Source organism: Oryzias melastigma, linkage group LG22 (genome assembly GCF_002922805.2).
Source record: "Oryzias melastigma strain HK-1 linkage group LG22, ASM292280v2, whole genome shotgun sequence".
Lineage (NCBI taxonomy): Eukaryota > Metazoa > Chordata > Actinopteri > Beloniformes > Adrianichthyidae > Oryzias > Oryzias melastigma.
The window spans coordinates 2,287,000-2,306,725 of NC_050533.1; the positions used below are offsets into that span (position 1 = coordinate 2,287,000).

At 42.5% G+C, this 19,726-nt stretch overlaps 1 protein-coding gene across 4 annotated transcripts in view; it reads left to right on the forward strand.

The window, feature by feature from the left end:
• Nucleotides 1-19,726, forward strand: part of LOC112147469 (mitogen-activated protein kinase-binding protein 1) — a 26,273-nt gene continuing 6,547 nt past the window's right edge. For 2 of the 4 annotated variants that reach the window (XM_024273900.2, XM_024273912.2), the window contains exons 1-24: nt 2-719; nt 4,546-4,637; nt 8,898-8,960; nt 9,039-9,096; nt 10,593-10,763; nt 10,840-10,977; nt 11,044-11,226; nt 11,334-11,351; nt 13,559-13,719; nt 13,807-14,005; nt 14,130-14,264; nt 14,330-14,520; nt 14,585-14,676; nt 14,755-14,880; nt 14,956-15,026; nt 15,104-15,225; nt 16,345-16,420; nt 16,499-16,610; nt 16,681-16,744; nt 16,823-16,951; nt 18,369-18,484; nt 18,597-18,622; nt 18,785-18,925; nt 18,997-19,113. In XM_024273900.2, the coding sequence (XP_024129668.1) occupies nt 609-719; nt 4,546-4,637; nt 8,898-8,960; nt 9,039-9,096; nt 10,593-10,763; nt 10,840-10,977; nt 11,044-11,226; nt 11,334-11,351; nt 13,559-13,719; nt 13,807-14,005; nt 14,130-14,264; nt 14,330-14,520; nt 14,585-14,676; nt 14,755-14,880; nt 14,956-15,026; nt 15,104-15,225; nt 16,345-16,420; nt 16,499-16,610; nt 16,681-16,744; nt 16,823-16,951; nt 18,369-18,484; nt 18,597-18,622; nt 18,785-18,925; nt 18,997-19,113 (2,712 nt within the window). In that variant the 5' untranslated portion in view covers nt 2-608. Of the gene's footprint in view, nt 720-4,545; nt 4,638-8,897; nt 8,961-9,038; nt 9,097-10,592; nt 10,764-10,839; nt 10,978-11,043; nt 11,227-11,333; nt 11,352-13,558; nt 13,720-13,806; nt 14,006-14,129; nt 14,265-14,329; nt 14,521-14,584; nt 14,677-14,754; nt 14,881-14,955; nt 15,027-15,103; nt 15,226-16,344; nt 16,421-16,498; nt 16,611-16,680; nt 16,745-16,822; nt 16,952-18,368; nt 18,485-18,596; nt 18,623-18,784; nt 18,926-18,996; nt 19,114-19,726 lie in introns of all 4 variants that reach the window. The other 2 variants (XR_002919460.2, XM_024273919.2) reach the window with 2 other exon arrangements.

The window sequence follows — 19,726 nt, forward strand, 5'->3', positions numbered from 1 at the left end:
CTGCACTATATAGTTTTTTTTATAGTTATGGATTGTGGTGGTAATTTGGACACAGCCTAACATTACAGGTGCAACAAAAATGGCAGCAATATATCAGAGCTCCCAGACGTTTCTACGTCACAAAGACGATCTTTTTCAAATGCATTTTGTCATCTGCTCCTCATTAACAACAATTTGAAAAACAAAAAACTTGTTAATGCAACTCTGAGGATCAGAAAAAAATCCATAAAAACATGTTAAAACAGTAAAAACACTATTTTCATTGGAGCGAAATAAATAAAATAAAATAAAAAAAAGTCTGACTTTTCTATTGTCCGAGTCGGAGCTTTTATTGCGAAAAGCCCGAGCGGAAGTTCCACTGCGGGAGCCGCATGCGGTCCTGACGCAGCGGAGACTCGCTCCTCCCCTCCGGTCCGGTCAGGACGCCTGCGCGTGTTGGCCGCAGCGGAGGAGTATGTGGAGAACCGGCCTAGCCCGGAACCAGGTCCACGCCAGGAGAGTCCCGCGGCTCGGTCCGGCCCGGAATGACGGCAGCGGCGGAACCGGGGAGGAAGACCGTTGAGATCCACGCTTAAGCGTCGCGGGGCGGACGCGCGCCGGACCGCGCGATGTCTGCGGACGGAGCCACGATCCGCAGCCGCATCAAGAACCTGCTGCGCTCCCCGTCCATCAAGCTGCGCAGGAGCGGCACGCGCCACAAGCGCGACCTCAGCAACAAGGTTCACGCGCGCGCACTCACACAGACAAAGCTGGGCCAGATGCGTGGACGTGGGTTCTGGTTTTAGGTTCGGGTCTTGTGCTCCTTCATTGCTCCAAACCCTTGTGGTGGTTCGGTTCTCTTAGCAGAACCCGAGCGCGGGTTTTCCTGGACCTTCTGGGCCTGACAGCAGTGTCCTCGCGCCCCCCTCCCCCCAAATGTTCTGGTTCCATACTCCATCATGATCTGTTTAGACAGTTCTGCTGCACAGAAGCTCTGTGGTTCTTGATCTGCTGATGCGTCCTCGGTATCCACTTCTCTTAAAGTTTTGGGACTGGTTCTGGAGGCGGTTCTGGAGCAGTGAGGATGCTCCAACCTGAAGAGGAAGCCTCTGCTTGGAGGTTTGGTTCTGGATGGTTGACCCTTTAAAAAACCAGTGTTGGACTTCAAATGGAACAGATCTGAACCGGATCTGGACCTCCTGTCTTACAGATGTATTCTTTGGACCCGGTCAGATTAACCGGTTCTGGCTCAATCAGAATATTTTATGAGTATTTGAGCTTCCACAACCCAATCTGAAAGAAACCAAAATGTTCACTACTCCTGGTTCTGTAACCATGTTGGGTCCAGATGGGATGAGCTCTGTACCGTTCTGGTTCTGTCTGAGCTCATCACTGGTTAACACTATGAGATCCCTTCAGCATCAGAGACCCGGTTCAGTTCTGGGTTTGAACCCATTTGAGTTCAGGTTTTGTCCAATCACAGAGCAACTTCTTCTTTAAGAGGCGCTTGTTGGACCGGTACCATCTACTTCCTGTCCCACAGAGTGACGAAGGCGGAGGAGTCATCCTCCCGGCGCTGGTTGGTCCGACGGGACATGTGAGGAGGAAAGTGGGTGAAAACAGGAATAGTTTGGTGCCGCTGCAGCAGTCATGTGAGGGGAGGACACATGAACTCCCACAGCTGCGGTTTGTGTTCTGAACACGGAACTTCACGAGATCCGTTGGGTTTACGATCCGGTTCTGACCCCCAAACCAGCTGGATGTTTTATTTGTCAGCATGATGGCAGAAGTAAGTGAGTTTGTGTAGTCTGAGCTAAATGAGATCCAGAAGACTCGGGTTCCTGCAGAATCTTCTTGGAACCGATATGCTCCTCGGGTCAGAGCCACTAGAACTAATGGACTCTGATCCTATGACAAGATAAAATAGAAAACACGACCAGATGATGTTCACAGCAGCTAATTGCTAATATTGATCCATGAATGTGTTATAACACAGTAGTAATACGGTAATAACAATGTAGTAATAATATAATAAAGCAGGAATAACTAGATCACTAAATTGATTTTCTCTACACCTTTAGTACTAATGTTGTAATAACATAGTAATGACATAATACACTAGTAATTATCCAAGAATGACACAATATTGACAGTAGTAATGTGGTAGTAACAAAATAGCAATAATACCAAAGTAATAAAGCAACCATGTCCTGGAGAGGTTCTGGTCCAGTTTTAAAACCCTACACAGAACAGAATCTGCTGAGGGTTATTAATGACATCTTCCAGGTAACTGATGACTGATGATAACTTTGTTGTCTCACTTTTACTGGACTTACATCCGGTACTGTGGACCACAATATCTTACTGTCCAGGTTGAAAGGTTTGGTTGGGATTCATGGTTCTGCACTGGACTGTCTTTCATCTCATTTAACTGACAGGATTGTAAGTGTAAGCATGTTTGGATCCTACTCTTCAAATGGTCCACTCTTGTTTGGGGTTCCACATGGCTCTATTTTAGACCCACTTCTATTCTCTCTGTACCTCCTTCTTCTGGAATCTAAACACGGAGTTTACTTTCATTGTTACGCTGACGACAGTCAGATTTATTTACCAATAAAGAAAGGAGGCTCCTTTACACAACTACTGTCTTGTTCATAAGTCATCAGCTTTTTAGGTTTTATTGATAAAAGATGGAAGTGATGGTATTTGGTCCTAGCAGCTCCTGTGAGCTTTTGCCACAGCATCAGTCTCTGCTCTGCTGCTGTGTTTTTACTGTTTTATTGTTTTAGCTCTGCTTTTATCTTGTGTTTTATGCTTTTATGTCACTTATTTATACTTTTTATCTGAAATTCTTTATATTTTAGCTGTTGTTTTAATTATTCTTTGAACTTTCGATGTACAGTTCCTTGTTTGACAGGTCATTTTAAGGCGCCATATACATTAATTAAACTTAAACTTAATAACATGAGAATGACAAAGTAACACATTACCAATGTGATAACGACTAAAAATAACACGTCACTGACAAGAAAATGAATTATTATTGAGGCACAATAGGAACCTGCTGTTATTAATAATCATTTGTTTACAGTGCTGGTATCCATATTCATTTTCTTTCTCATTTTTATTAAAATTTCCTGCACTTATCTTTGAAAAACAACAAATTAGTCATGTGATCATTGTGTGTCCTGATATACTCACCTGTTGAAACAATAGTTGGTCACTTGGACGTGGCGTCCGTGGCAGACATGAAACCCTTTCCATCTTCATCCACATTTGTCATTGGATGGATAACACGTCAATGTAAGGCTTGGGTCATCTTGACCCATTAAGATAGCACAAGAAGAAGATGTCTCTGATTTTAAGGATTGGATTTCTGGGTGTGGCTCAGACGAAGACTCACTTGTGTTTGGTTAGTGAAATAAGTTTGGCTTCCCTTCTCACTGTGGCATCTGACTTCAGATCAGCTGAGCCTTGAGCTTGATCAGCCGGCAAGGATCTGACCTGTGAACGGTTTGTAGACCTGACCGCATTGGAAAAAGCAAACACATGACAGTTTGACTTCAGAAGAGCTCTGGAGACGTATTTGTGTTGGGGTGGAGCACATCCTCATGTTCCCGCTTTGCCTCCAACCACAAAGCCTCACAGGAGGAACTTCAAACAGTTCCAGAACCAGAAGGGACGGCCTTTGAGGTTAAGTTTGAGGACTGAAGTGAGAGGGAAGATCCAGAAGAAGGACTGGTCCGGCTGGTCGGTACATAAACCACAGAGTCTGCATCTCTGTGTCCAACACACAGACAAACATCTCTCACAAAGATGTTAGATATGTCCATGTCATGGAACAGTAACCAACAAAGACTTGAAGGGAGCCCAGTGCATCATGGGATGTCTGTCAGAGTCTATTGTAGTATAACTAAAAGGTCATCCTTAACTGTAAACTTTTAGAAAAACAGGGAAGTTTAAAGTCCAGCATTAATAAAGGGGAATTAGTTTAAACAGAAGTGGGTCACGTATAGAGCTCTGTGGAACACCAGAACTAACTGAGAGGAAGACTCATCATTTACAAGAACAAACTGGAATCTTTCCAGTTGAATATAAATAAACTGACTTAATGTTGGTCCCAATGAGACATTCCATGAATTCAGTTCTGCCCAAATGCAGATTTGATAGAACAGACGAGTGTATAGTCTGAAGGAGCGAAGCGGTCATTGGTGACCTTCATCAGAGAAGTTTCATGTTCTTCTAATCTTAAAAAATGAAGTTCTGTTCAAAAGTGAACACTTTAGAGATAAGATGTTATCATCAGGTCCATGTCAGAGCATGAGTGAGTTCCTGCTTGTGTCTCCAGTAGGATTTTCAATCTCTGCTCAGAGTTAAAGTCAAGTCTTCCGCCTTAAGAGGATTATTCTGACTCTAAAGCGTTTAACCAGAGGAGCTGGCTTCACTGACGCTGTTTTAGTGGGTCAAAGAAACCTTCTCATCTGGACTCAGAACATTAATACATAAATCATATGTTAAAATGTTGTGATCCATCTCCTCATTGACTCATGATGTTTCTCCCTGCAGGTGACGTTGGAGAAGGTTCTTGGAATCACAGCGGAGGGGAACCGAGCGTTGGCCTGTGAGCCGCGATCCGGACTGCTCGCCTATCCCGCGGGGTGAGTAAGGCTAGTTCAGAGACGTTTGCTGTTACAGTTCTTCCAGCTCGTTTTTGACTCTTGAGCGAGTCAAACGTTGCTCCTTCTACTGAGCATGAACTACTCTGTGATTGGTCAAAGGTTTGATGGGGGCGTGGTTAATGAGAAAAGGGCCAAAGCTTAGTATGAAGCTACGGTCTCACCTCAATGAAAAGGTCGTAAACGTGTGTAAACGTGGATTTTGGGCTTTTGTGTTCAATAGTTGTGTTGACGCGTAGTTACACAAGTTTCTACGACTTTTTGTGGGCTTCTCGAACCAGGTTGCACTTTCACCAATCAGGGACTTGGATTTGGTAGTGACGCATGGATTTATCTCCTTTTTTGGAAAATGTATCCCCATTTATATTAAGAGAATCACTGAGAATCAATCGCAGGGCTAAATATCGCGATACATCTTAATATCGATATTTTGGCACACCCCTAGTTTTAACATTCTGCACCAAACCTCTTCCAACTGTTGGTGGCGTACATGCACTATTAAACAATAGAAAAAGAGGAAGCCCTTCCTTGCTTATCCAATGTGAACACCAGGAGTGAAACGGGAGTTCGAGTGTAGGGGTGGGAATCTCAGGGTGACTCATGATATGATGTGATTCACGATGGTATCGCGATATGGCAAATATTGCAATAGTCAATATGTATCTTTGGTAATCTATGATAAATCACTATTTTGTAAACACTGTTAACAATACTAAAAATGTATCACTTTGATAAAAGTTGTTGACATGGCACCTGCACCAAATGCCCCAACACTTCACCACTGCGCCCCCTGGTGGACTTGTATGGTATTTTAAAAAAACAACAAAGAGGGGACCGTGATTCATTCGTGAGTTGAAATATCGCAATATTTCGTCCCACCTCTACTCGAGATCGCGTGTTCTTGAATGCACGGCACATGCTCTGTGAGTCCATATCTTCCGGATCGGGACCCCAGTGGTGTCCTGCAGGTCTGTGGGCGTGAGCTTCCACCTCTTCAAACCTGCTGTCCGTCATGATGGCAGGAGGATGCAGACAGGTGTTTGAAAAACAGAAGGACATTTTTAATTCAAACTTTAGAACTTCACAAAACTTGGAGATTTGTGACACATCTGGAACAAGTGGATCTTTTTTCTTCCAAAACTCTTCGGTTCAAGGGATCGTCTGTTCTTCTGGGATGTTGGAACCAGTTCGGCTGCACGAGTTACCAGCAGGAGCACATGTTTATGAGGGGGCGGGGGGATGCTGACTCAGCACGTTCGTCCAGATAAACCCAGTCTTTAACCTTCTACCGTTCTGGCTTATCAGAGTCGTGGTTTTTCCTCATTTTTATTATTGGCTCCTAACTGTAAATCTGTGAGGGACGTCAGATCCATTTCTTCATTTGATTTACAGATTTATTAATCTAGATTATTTGACAGTTTTGGATTTTTCCACACCTTTAAAGACGGCAGTGGTGTAAAATGCAGCGTCCAATCAGAAACCTTTTATGTTTGTGGCTGTCAGAGAGGTGTAGAACCCCCCCCTAAAGAGGCCCTGGTGTCAGTGTGTTTTGTTGTCTGACTCATCGGTTTGGACGCTCAGTTCTATGGAATTTTTCCAGGAGCGCGGTGGCAGCTGTAGAACATATTTTGTGTCAGGATCGGAGCTCCTGACGATGCTCCAGATGAAGGCCAGCCTGACCTCCTCATCCTCGCCGTCCTCTGTTCCCCCGGCAGACCTGGAATGATGGGAATGTGTAAGGGACAGACAGCCTTGGAAACCTCCATGGTTCTTTCGACCCACACCAAACCGAGCCGGCCAATCAGCAGCTCCTGCTCCGCAGACGCCCTCAGCTGATTGGTTCAGACCTCTTGGCTCCGTGAGGAAGTGAATTCTGTGTTTTCAGGCTCGGAGACTTGAGAGACTCTGACGGGAGGAGGAGGGAAGTGGGTCACTGGAGCGATGGGAGGTGGGGGGGTGAATGTAGGTCAGTCTAGAGAAAAATAAAGAGACATTCATGCAGGAGAGAACCATCACCGAGGGAGGGGGGAAGCTCCTCTCAGACCTGCAGCATTGACCTCGTCTACAACACTTCACCATTAAATTATAGTCAACTCCAAGTACTATCATAGTACATTAAAATAGTTGTATGAATTGTTGTGGAACTTTTAACTGTTTAGCTGCAGCCCTGGACTGAAGGACCAGATTGTTTTCAAAATTCTTATTTCTTAATTCTTTGTTTTGTATATTGTTCTTAACTTGTGTATTGTTTGACATTGTGCTGTTTTATTGATTGGACTATGTGTCCGGAATAAATTATATCAATCTATCATGTTGAGCAAAAATCCTTGCAAAAATGTAATTCCCCTCGGTTGCTCACGCATTTTTTACCAGAATATCATAAAAATTTCCTACATGAATCCCTGGCTCAAGCTGAGCGAAACGATATAACATAGGATATCATCATGTGAGAATTGTGGGCGTGGTTAACCAAAAACCTCCGTTGCCAAGGAAATCCAGAAATGTGCTTTTTCCAATTCCTCTAAAAATGACATCAAAGTGTTCGCCACGCTCAGGCGAGGAAAAAATAATATGGTTGCTATGGAGATAAAACCAACAGAAAAGCTGCCATTTTGAGAAAACTATTGTTTCAACGAATTAACAGTATTTGTTAATATAATAACATATAGTATACTCACAGTGAGATCTGAGTATGTAGTACTGTCAGAGTTTTGCAGGTCTACTACACTCTGTCAAAGTGCAGTCATGTGCAGTAAAAGTAATTCAAGTGTATAATATTTTTTAGGGGACACTGCGACCCTCTGTGTTCGAACCCCTCAGGACTCTACAGTGGCAGGTCGTTTATTTTCCGTCTGTGTGTCCCGTGGGTCGCACTGATTCAGCGTTAGTCTTATTTTCTGCCTGCATGCGCACACACACACACACACACACACCCTGATGACTCAGTGGGAATTTGTGTGTTTGTGTCTCTGATGTTGTAAAGGCACGCCGTGTTTACACAACAGCGCTGTTATCCGAGGTTGTTTCATGGTGTTAGTCAGTGTAGTGGATTTATTAAAGCAGTTGTGTACGTGTGTGTGCATGTGTGAGGCTGCAGCTCATTACAGCAGCAGTCCTGCAGTTTTTTGTGCAGAGTCAGCAGCAGTCAGAAAGATGCTGTGTCCACAGCGTCCGCCAGTGCATCAACAGAGAGCTGAACAAAGGACTGCAGGAGCCAGAAATCAAACCATCAACCTTCTAAACAAACCATGTCTGTGTCCTTTAGCTCGGTGAGGAGACATTTAGACACACGTGCAGGTAGGCAGGAGGCATGGACAGGTCCAGGAAGTGGTTGAAACACCTGAGTGTGTGAAGCAAACTGTAATCTGGCAGAAAGCTGGACTGAAGCAGGAGCTTCAACGGAACAGAACCCAATGATCTTAAAGACTCTGAAGCCACTGAAAGCAATGATAGCTGGAAACAGGAAGTACGTTTCAAAATAAAAGTCCTAACCAAGAATTGAGCACAAACGAATTTATTTACCTTCTTTTATCCCCAGAGGAACAGAGATCTTAAATATTTATACAGCCATGGAAAGAGCTCTATTCTATAGATTGACTGTATATGAGAACTGGACTGAGTGGCCCCTCCCCCCGGCATTCCAAACAGGAAGTATCCACTGTTTCTGAAATCCCATAGCTATAACAGTCATTCTGTTTGAATAACCCTTCATGCTCTGATACTTTTTATTTTTTTGAAAATCCTAATTTTTACATCCTTTCTTGTAGTTCAAGTTATAAACTGACCAATCACATGCCTCAATAAAAGTAGGAGGAGCCACATGTTCAAAATGTTTGACAGATTTTGTGTAGTCCGCTTTCAGGTGACAGGGGTGTGGCCTTCCAACAAGCTCACTCCTGATTGGTGAGAGTAGTTCCCGTAGAAACCACGACTCAGATCAACTCCGACCAATCACTGACTATGTTTTGTTTCAACACGGTGGCGTCCATATTGCGAATAAATGCTGACTCAATTGACTTAACTCTGTTGTAGAATTTTCAATGGGTGACATCACACATGCTCGGTCCAGTTCTCCGATACTGTCAATGGTCTGAGCTCAGCGGGGGAAGGGTTGTGTGAAATGATCTCAACAAAAGGTTTCGTTTTGTTGTCGGCTCAGAAACCTGATCCTCCTGTCAGTGTTTTTCTGCTCGTCATGTGGTCTTGACCTCCTGACCTCTCTCATCGTCTCGTGCGTCACAGGTGTGTCGTGGTTCTGCTGAATCCTCGCAAGAACAAGCAGCATCACATCTTCAACAGCTCCAGGTGAGACTCCAGCGGAGCATTCATGTTCTACCATGTCTACAGAAGCTGGTCGGGTTTGAACCGTCTCTGTGTTTTCAGGAAGGCCATCACCACGCTGGCGTTTTCTCCTGATGGGAAGTACGTGGTTACCGGAGAGGTGCGTGTTTGGACTGCTGGTGACCTCCAAACACAGACCTGCAGCAGATGTGGAGCTTCACTGTACAAATGTCATAAAATCATTTTTACACCCAAAGCAGAAATGAAGCAGCTGAACTGCAGTTTAAACTCTTTGACTTTTGAGTTTAAAACTTTTATTCTTCCTAAAAGATTTGTTTGGATTCAGATCAGACAGTTGTTTATGAAGAAAATGTAAAACTCTGTTAGCAAAGTACAGCTCTAGTAAAGTTACATTACAGTTATACTAATGTTAAAGTACAGCTCTAGTAAAGTTACATTACAGTTATACTAATGTTAAAGTACAGCTCTAGTAAAGGTAAATGAGATGTTTAGTAAAGTAAAGTACACCTACAGTAAAGTTACATCGCAGTTAGAGTGAAGTAAAAGTACTACTATAGTAAAGGTAAATTACCGTTAGAGTAAAGTTAAAGTACAATTTTAGTAAAGATAAATGCAGTTAGAGTAATGTAAAAGTACTACTATAGTAAAGGTAAATTATAATTATAGTAATGTAAAAGTACTACTATAGTAAAGGTAAATTATAATTATAGTAACGTTAAAGTACTACTATAGTAAAGTTAAATTACAAGTCATATGAAAAGTTAAAGTAAAACTATAGTAAACCTAAAGTAAAACTAAAGTTAGAGTAAAATTTAAGAACATGTAAAAGTACTATTATAGTAAAGTTTGATTGCAGTGAGAGTGAAGTTCAAGTACAAATATTGTAAAGATAAATTAGAATTATAGAAATATTAAAGTACAATTAGAGTAAGAATAAAATAAAGTACCATAGGCACATCTAAAATATAATTATAGTGAAATTAAAGGAGAGTTCCATTTAAATTTAAAGTACGGTTATAGTATATCAGAAAAATCAATAATAGTTAAAGTGCAGTATTAGTTATTTTAAGTACAGCTGGATAAGTTACGGTATAATTGACATAAAGATAAAGTACAGTTATAGTAAAGTTTAAGTTAAGTAAGCACACCCGAAGTACAATTATAGCTAAATTAAAAAAAAGGTTAAAGAAAAATCAAAAGACTAAAGACGCTTTAAAAACACAACTATGGTAAAGTTAAAGTACAGTTACAGCATATGATCAAAGTTCAGTCAAAGTAAAGGTAATCATAGCAAAGTAAATGTACTACAAGCCAAAATACTACTATCGTATAGTCAAAGTAAAATTATAGCATATTCAAAGTCCAGTTTAAGAAAATTAAGTCTCTTAGTAGTAAAGTTAGTCTGCACTGTTATAATACGAATACTTTTAGTACTATGCAATAGTATTCTCTCAGAAGATGGTAGTACAGTCAACCTACTGTTAAAGTACATGGAAACAGCATCAAAAACACTCATAAAGTACATTTCTGGTACCCTCACATTCCACAGAATAGTACAGTCGAGTACATTCATAGTACAGTCAAAGTATCGTGATAATAATGTGTTAATACACTTAACCCCTCCCCCTCCCTCAGAGCGGTCACATGCCGGCGGTTCGGGTCTGGGACGTGTCGGACCGTCTTCAGGTGTCGGAGCTGCAGGAGCACAAATACGGAGTCGCCTGCGTGGCGTTTTCTCCAAACGGCAAATACATCGTCAGCGTGGGCTACGAGCACGACATGATGGTGAACGTGTGGAACTGGAAGGTACTGGAGGGGGGCGGAGCTCTGACCCCGTGGACCGGCGCCGCTCTGACTCCGCCTGTTCACCTGTGCTCTGCAGAAAAACGTGGTGGTGGCGGCCAATAAGGTGTCCAGCAAAGTGACGGCCGTCTCCTTCTCCGACGACAGCTCCTACTTTGTCACCGCCGGCAACCGTCACGTGAAGTTCTGGTACCTGGACCACAACAAGACCTCCAAGGTCCAAACATCAGAGACCATCAGATGGTGGTGAGGCGGCGCCGTTACTGACGGTGTGTGTCTGCAGGTCAACGCCACCGTCCCCCTGCTGGGGCGTTCAGGGCTGCTCGGTGAGCTCAGGAACAACTTCTTCAGTGATGTGGCGTGTGGGCGTGGCCGACGCTCCTCCTCCACCTTCTGCATCACCTCGTCCGGCCTGCTGTGTGAGTTCAACGAGCGCCGGCTCCTGGACAAGTGGGTGGAGCTTCGGGTGAGTGACAGATCTGAGGTTCGGTCGAGACCCATCAGCTGTGAGCGTGCCCTCCTTACGACCTCTTCCTCTACTTCCTCTTACGCTTCCTCCCGTTTCGCGAGCAGAAAGTCGACTCTGCCTCCGTAAGTCGCGGCCTCACCTGGACTAGCTCACCTGAGGCTGAAGCTCGTGGTGTCCCGCCGCATACGTCTCTGTTGTTTCAGAAACTGAGCTGAACATTTCCACACATCCACCTCCACTCACCTCCCGCCGCATGCTGCCGTCACTCATCAGCTCAGCGCCTGATATGCAAACATGGATCTGAAGCTCACGGAGATAAAACCCGTCATAACATTTATCTGGAGATTCACAAATTCAAGTTTAAGAGTCTCAAAGAATTTACTCAAAAACAAGATTTACAAGAGTGTAAAAATGTTACAAATTCTTTGAAAGACCACTCTACTATAATAAACTATACAATGCAATACCATACTATACTACACTATGCCACAACACGCTAAACTACACTACAGTATACTACACTAGAGTGCTACACTATTCTTTACTGTGCTACACTGCACTAGGGTACACTACATTAAAGTACACAATACTATGTCACACTAAACTACCCAACACCAATGTATGCCATGCAAAACTATACTACACTATGATACACTACATGTTAAACTACACAAACCATATTACACAAGGTTATGCTATACTAAACTTTATTATACTATGCTGCACTAATATACACTATACTAAACTATACTACACTCTAGACTAAACCACACTATGCTAAGCTATGATCCACTACACTAAACTGCATTGTACTATGTCACACTATGCTTCACTAAGCTATACTACACCAATGTACTCCATGCTAAACTATACTACACTATGATACACTACACAAAACCACGCCACATAATACTACAATAGGCTATACTATACTAAACAATATTACACAATGTTATGCTATATTAAACTTTATTATACTATGCTTCACTAATGTACACTATACCACTCTAGATGTAACCACTCTATGCTAAACTACAATATGCTATGCTATACTAAATCATATAACACAATTCTACTCCATACAAAATGATGCCACACCAATGTACACCGTACTAAGCTATTCTACACAATACTACACAACACTATACTAGACCACGTTATGCTAAACAACGCTACATTATACTAACCTACACTACAATACTCTACAGTAAACCACATTATACTATTCTAAACTATGCCACACCAATGTATGCTATACTAAGCAATACTACACAGTGCTAAACTATACTATACTAAGTGACTAGGCCTTGAATAAGCCATGATGGTTTTTTGCCTCTAACTGCATTATACTTTGTTTTTATGAATCTCTGATATGCATTTTATTTGTGCTAAGCAAAAAACAAACAAACAAGTGATACTGCACTACATAATACTATTCTAATATATGATACTACACACTAATCCACATAGCTCTATACTATACTACACTATACTATAGTTTATTACACCATACAACACTACGCTATACTATACTACATTACATTACACTGTAATGTAGTTTAATACAGAATACATATAATCTTTACTATATTACACTACACCACACAACACAACGCTGCACTACTACACTGTAATGTAGTCCAATATGGTATATATATATATATATATATATATATATATATATATATATATATATATATATATATATATTATGTAGTGTAATATAGTATATATATATAATATATACAATATTACACTACACCACACTACAGTACACTACACTATACTATATTATACCACACTTTAATGTAGTATAATATAGTATACACCACTCTATACTATACAATACTACACTAGACTATACTATGCCACACTGCACTGTACTGTACTACACTACACTACACTACACTATACTACACTATACTGTACTGTACTGTACTGTACCATACCGTACTACACTACACTACACTATACCACACCACACTACACTACACTATACTATGCATAAATAAACCTCAGTAGTTTATACAACAACCTTCAGGTGTTTTCTGAGGAACTAACACATAATTTTTATTTCTTCTAAACTTTGTGTTTAAATTCTTTGATATACATTTGTGACTCTTCACACACATTTGTGTTATAAACCATAAGCTGTTGTTGCATTTGTGAATCTCCTCTTCCACATTAACAGAGTTTCATTTTATCCGTCTGGTTCCTGAAGGCAGCACCGCTGCACCATCATGTTGAGTTTTTCATGGAGAACTTTTCAGGCTGAGTCCTGTCTGTCTGACCACCTGTCTGACCACCTGTCTGTCCACCTGTCTGTCAGACGTCCCAGGCCACCTGTCTGTCCGTCACAGAGGAGTTCATCTTCTGCGGATGCTCCGATGGGACGGTTCGAGCCTTCAGCCCCGTCAACCTGCACTTCCTCTGCACTCTGCCCCGCCCCCACTCTCTGGGCGCTGACATCGCCAGCATGGTTGATGCCAGGTAACACACCTGCCTCAGGTGAACCCGTTACCCTGGAAACCACAGAAGCAGTAGGGACGGTGACGTATGTCTCCTCCTCCTCTTCAGTCAGCTGTTCTCCTCTGGAGCGGACGCTCGGTACCCGGACAGCGTGGCCGTGACCTACGACCCGACCAATCACTGGCTGTCCTGCGTCTATAACGACCACAGCGTCTACGTCTGGGACGTTCGAGACCTCCAGGACCTCCGGAGAGCGGGGAAGCTCTACTCAGCGCTGTACCACTCGTCCTGCGTGTGGAGCCTGGAGGTGAGTCTGCAGCTCTGACCCGGTCCACTTGGTTCTGGTCCCTCAGGGTCACCACAAAACTAGTCTGGGATCAGTTTCTGCTCCTGATGGGGGTCTTTACTGACGTCTGTAAGTTCCCCCTCAGGTCTCCACAGACGGAGCAGCAGAAGGGGAGAGGCTCCTCCCCCCTGGCTCCTTCCTGTCCTGCTCCTCGGACAACACCATCCGGCTGTGGAACATCGACGGGCACGGCGCCCTCCACAGGAACATCCTGAGCCACGTACGGCACCGCACACCCACACCTGCCCGCTGTACAGGTCTGACCTCTGACCTCTGACCCCCCAGGACCTGAAGAAAGTCATTTACGTGGACGATAACGTCAGCACCCTCCTGGACGGTGAGAACATCACCAACACAGAGAAGGCGGGGCCACCGGAGGGCCAGCAGGCGGAGCAGATCCGGACGGGCATCCGGGCTCTGAGAGTCAGTCCGGACGGACAGCACCTGGCGTCCGGGGACCGCATGGGAGTCCTCAGGTGAGTGAAGGTCACAGCGTTCTGATGCTGCGTCCACGCTCCTTCTGATGTTTGTGTCCTTCAGGATCCACGATCTGGACAGCATGGAGGAGATCCTGAACGTTCAGGCTCACGACTCGGAGATCCTCTGCCTGGAGTTCTCCAAACCCGACACAGGTGAGCGGCGCCGTCAGCTCCTCGCCTCCCTCTGTAGGAACACCTGGTGTTGATGTTTTGGAGGTGTTCTCCGCTCAGGTCTGCAGCTGTTAGCCACTGCCAGCCGGGACCGCCTGATCCACGTCCTGGATGCGGGCCGGGACTACAGCCTGGTCCAGACTCTGGACGAACACTCGTCCTCCATCACCGCCGTCAGATTTGCTGGTTTGTTGCTCTGACCTCCGACCTCTGCTCTTCCTGCTTCTGCTTCTGTAACCCTTCATCTTCTTTGCACTTCAGCCAGTGAGGGGAAGGTGCGCATGATCAGCTGCGGCGCCGATAAGAGCGTGTACTTTCGCTCAGCCCAGCAGGTGAGACTTTACCTGCAGGAGAGTTCAGACGTGTGAGCTGGTGTGAGGTAAACGCTGTATCTCCTCCTCTTCCCCAGACGGAGGAGGGGCTAGAGTTCATCCGGACGCATCACATCGTCCGGAAGACGACTCTGTACGACATGGACGTGGAGCCCACCAGGAAGTACGCCGCTGTGGGCTGTCAGGACCGCAACATTCGGTACGTCCCCCACGGCACGCCAAGAAGGACTCTTTTTCTCATGATGGAAGACTTCCAGGAAGAAAATGCAGAATAAAATAGCATCTCTGAGTATTTCCTTATTCAAATTGTTGCAAATCAGGAGCAGATGAAAAATGTAGTTTAGAAAAGATCGTATTTGTGAGGCAGAAAACTTCATGGCTATGGCTAAAAAAAACACATAATCAGAATTAAAAGACCACTGGGAATGCTTTAATAATTACAGTTGGTCGTTAAGTGCAATGCAGCAGCAGAGCATCATGGGTAATGTGTTGTGTCCAGTGCACAAACAGGATGCCTGTTAGGTTGTGTTCTAACAGGGTGTGTGTCTGCCTCCTGCTGGTCAGACCGAAAACTGCGCAACAAAATTCACAAAGTTCTCAAGAGAAGTTTTTAAAATCTATAAAAGTTAAAATATTGAACTTTTAAAAATCTATAATAATATAATATAATCTAATATAAAATAATTACGTTTTAAACATCCATAAAATTTAAACTAATGAACTTTAGAAAAAAAATAATTAACTCCTAAAAATCTATAAAACATAAGATAATCAACTTTTTAAAATCTATAACATTTAAAATAATAAACCTTATGCATGAACTTTTAAAAAAACTCTAAAACTTAAAATATTAAACTTTTAAAAATCTATCCAATTTAAACTAATGAACTTTTGAAAATGTATAGAACATAAAATAATTACGGTATAAAAATCTACAAACTTAAAATAATTAACATTTGAAAATCTAGAAAACATAAAATAATAAACTTCTAAAAATCTATATAAAAAATAAATAATTAACTTTTAAATTTTACTATGACTATAAATGGGCATGTCCTGTGGTTAATAATGCAGAATAAATGAAAAAATGAACTTTTTAAAATCTATATATTATGATAATATTGTCTGAAACGTCACATTTTTTCGTTGTGAAAGTTCCCTGTTTTATTTCCGGTATATAAAGTAGTTTTAGCAGAAACCCACAGGTGTGTAGTGGGATGGTTTTACCTGCTGTCTGGACACTAAAGGCTCTGTTTGAGGAGAAGATGATGATGAAGATGACAGTGAACTGACCGGTTGTTTGTCCTCGTTCCTGCAGGATCTTCAACGTCAGTAACGGCAAACAGAAGAAGGTGTACAAAGGCTCCCAGGGGGAGGATGGGACCATCATTAAGGTATTTCTCCTCTGGTTACCATGGTTACAGTTCCTGTGGAACACCAACTCACAGGCTCCTCCCCCTTTACCCTGTCAGGTGCACATCGACCCGTCAGGACTCTACATCGCCACCTCCTGCTCAGACAAGAACATCAGCATCTTCGACTTCTTCTCTGGAGAATGTGTGGCCACCATGTTTGGACACTCGGGTGTGTTGCTGTTGTGTGTCTGTGTGACACTTCCTGTGTGCGTTTGTGTTAACGTGGGAATCTGTTTCAGAGATCATCACCGGGCTGAAGTTCAGCAGCGACTGCAAATACCTGATCACCGTTTCAGGAGACAGGTGAGAACGCAGGTGAACGGCTCAGCTTCCTGCGACTGCAGCAGACGTCCTCACCAGACTGTCTGTGCGTCTGCGCAGCTGCATCTTCGTGTGGCGTTTGAGTCCCGAGCTGACCATCAGGATGAGGCAGAGACTCGCTGACCTGAAACCTCGCAGCAGCGTTCCTCACCGCCAGAACGCACCTCAGCAGAGAGCTGCCAAACTCAGGTAGACGTTTACCTGAGAACGTTTTCATGTTTGAGTTTGTGTCTCTTTAAGGAGGATATTTGACTGAGACAGGAAGTCATCATCAAACCTTTAAATCAGGTGTCAAACTCAATCACACAGGGGCCAAAATCCAAAACACACCTTAGGTCAGGATGAACATTTGTTGAACACTCAAACTACATTTTTAAAACTTTAAAACTATAATTTTTTAACATAATTATGAACTAGATATATAGCATTACCTGTGATAATACTAGTGTGAATGTTGTGAATTTTGCTGAAGATGCTGAAATTGATAGATGAAAAGGCTGAAGCTGATAGCCAGCTAAGATACTAGCTGAATGATAAATTAATCTAAAAAACTAAAGAAAAACTTAAATTAGCCAAACAGCTAGCATGTGGCTGAAAAAACAGCTAAACCTCATATAGCCAAAAAAAAAAGCCTAAATTAGCCAAAACAGCTAGCATGTAGCCGAAATGTTAGCTGAACTCTAAAACAGCCGAAAACCTTCTGGATTTTCTGGACTACATTTGATGACTCTCTGAAGATCGAGACTTTGGTCTTAGTCGCACAGTTTCACATTTGTTTTATTTTGACTTTTTTTTAATTTGACTCTTTTCTCATAATTTTACAACTTAATTCATATTTTTTTCTATTTTCTTTACTTTTTTTATTCTTTAATGACTTTAAAAGAAAAATATCTAAAATTTTTCAAGTTTGTTTTATTTTGAATTTTTCTCTTAACTTTTCACTTTTCTATTTTATTTTTTTACACATTTGACTCTCTTATAATTTTACAACTTTATTCTTAAAATCTTACAATTTTTTTCTTTTATTTTGATGAATTTTTTCAAATAGTTTTACAACTTTATTCTCACAATTTTTCAATTTTGCTTTTGTTCTATTTTGATTATTTACTCATAATTTTACAATATAATTTTTGTACAAGTTTGACTAATTTTTCCACCTTTATTTTCATATATTTATTTTCTTTTATGTAGCTCTGCTATTCTGTTATATTTAATTGTATTTCTGGTTTAAATAAATAATAGGATGACAGTTTTTCTCTTGTACAGATCAGTTGGTGAACATTTTTCTGAAAAAAATCAGAAATTAAAAGTTTGATCTACTGGATTTTTTAAGTTTTTTGAATGTTTTGCATCTTTTCAGATGTTTGGATCAAAGTAAACTGATTTTAAACCTCCAGCAGGTTCCTCTAAATCCAAACATCTTTATCTGTTTCTGTGATGCGACTGAAGCAGCAGAAGTGCCCCACACTATGAATCTCCCACTGCCGTGTTTCACTGTTTAAAACGACGCTGCTTCTTGAGTTTTAGTTTGCAGTAAAATCCGTGACGATTCCTTCAGGACAGAAGCAGCTCTTTGATGACGGTCTCATGTTCTGTCTCTGAGCAGCAAGACTCCGCCCCCCTGCGTCGACATGATGTCATCCGACAGCAACGGCGAGGAGGAAGAGGAAGAGGAGCAGCCCCGCCCTTACATGGAAACAGCAGGATGTGTGAAGGAGGCAGGTTGGTTACCGTGGTTACGCCTTAAATCATAAAGTGAAGTTGTTGTTTAATTAGTTTGATTAAATGTGAGAGTTTTGTGACCGACCTGAAGTTTCTCGTCTGCTTCCCTCAGAGATGTTCAGCAGAGACGACGGGAAGGTGAGAAAATGTCCACTGCGCCGAAGAAGCTTTCGCCGCCGCGTGTAGTTGTAGTAGTTCTGCCCCAAGAGGGTCGACCTCAAACTTCCTGCACCCTTTCAAATTAAAATTTGAACGAGGCTGCAGCTCCGTTTTCCTAACCTCTGCATCTGGACTCCTCAGAACGACTCGACGGCTCAACTCCCTCGGCGGCGCTGGTCGAGCCGGACGGCGAGCTCCGACAGCGTCCTGATGGTCAAGTCCATGTTTGACCTGAGGATGCTGGACTCCTTCAGTCCAGACGTCAGTGAGGAGCAGGAGGAGGTGAGGAAGCTGAGACAAGCCCTTTAAGGGTTTTGTGTTTTAACAGGAAGTGTTTGATTCTGCTCGTCCAGGTGAAGACACGCCCCCACCCCGACTTCAGTCCCAAGAGGAGGACTCCTGCTGTGGAGGCGCAGCTTCACCGGCCCGGCCAGGATCTGCAGAGCACCACCAGCCTGCAGGTGGCGTGGGTGAGACACCTTTAAACCTTAAAGCGTGTGTCAAAGTCAAGGCCCGGGGGCCGGATCCGGCCCTCCGGGTAATTCTATCCGGCCCTCCAGATCATTTTATTTTATTGTTATTAATGACCCGATGTTATCTTGTACTCATTTATAACTTGTATAATTTTGACAAGATATATTTTTATGGAGAGTAAAATATTGAAAGTTATTTAAGGTTTAAGTTGATTTATTCTGGAATAATATTCCTGCGTTTTTATTATTCATAATTATGTCAAAAAGTTATGGTTTTAGCGTTTAAGAAATTAGCATTCTGTTAGCTTTTTGGACTATTTTGGCATTTACTAAGATTGTTTAGGCTGTTTTGGAGTTTAGCTAATATCTCACTGTTTTGGCTAATTTAGGCTCTTTTTCAGTTTTATTAGTCCGATTTTGTGTTTAGCTAATATTTAAGCTACATGCTAACTGTTTTGGCTAATCCAGGCTTTTAAAATAAATTTAAGGCTGTTTTGGAGTTAGGCTAATATTTAAACAGTAGCTGTTTGGCTAACTTGGACATATTTCAGTTTTTTTAGGTTATTTTGAAAAATTTGCTATTTTTTCAGCTACATGCTAGCTGTTTTGG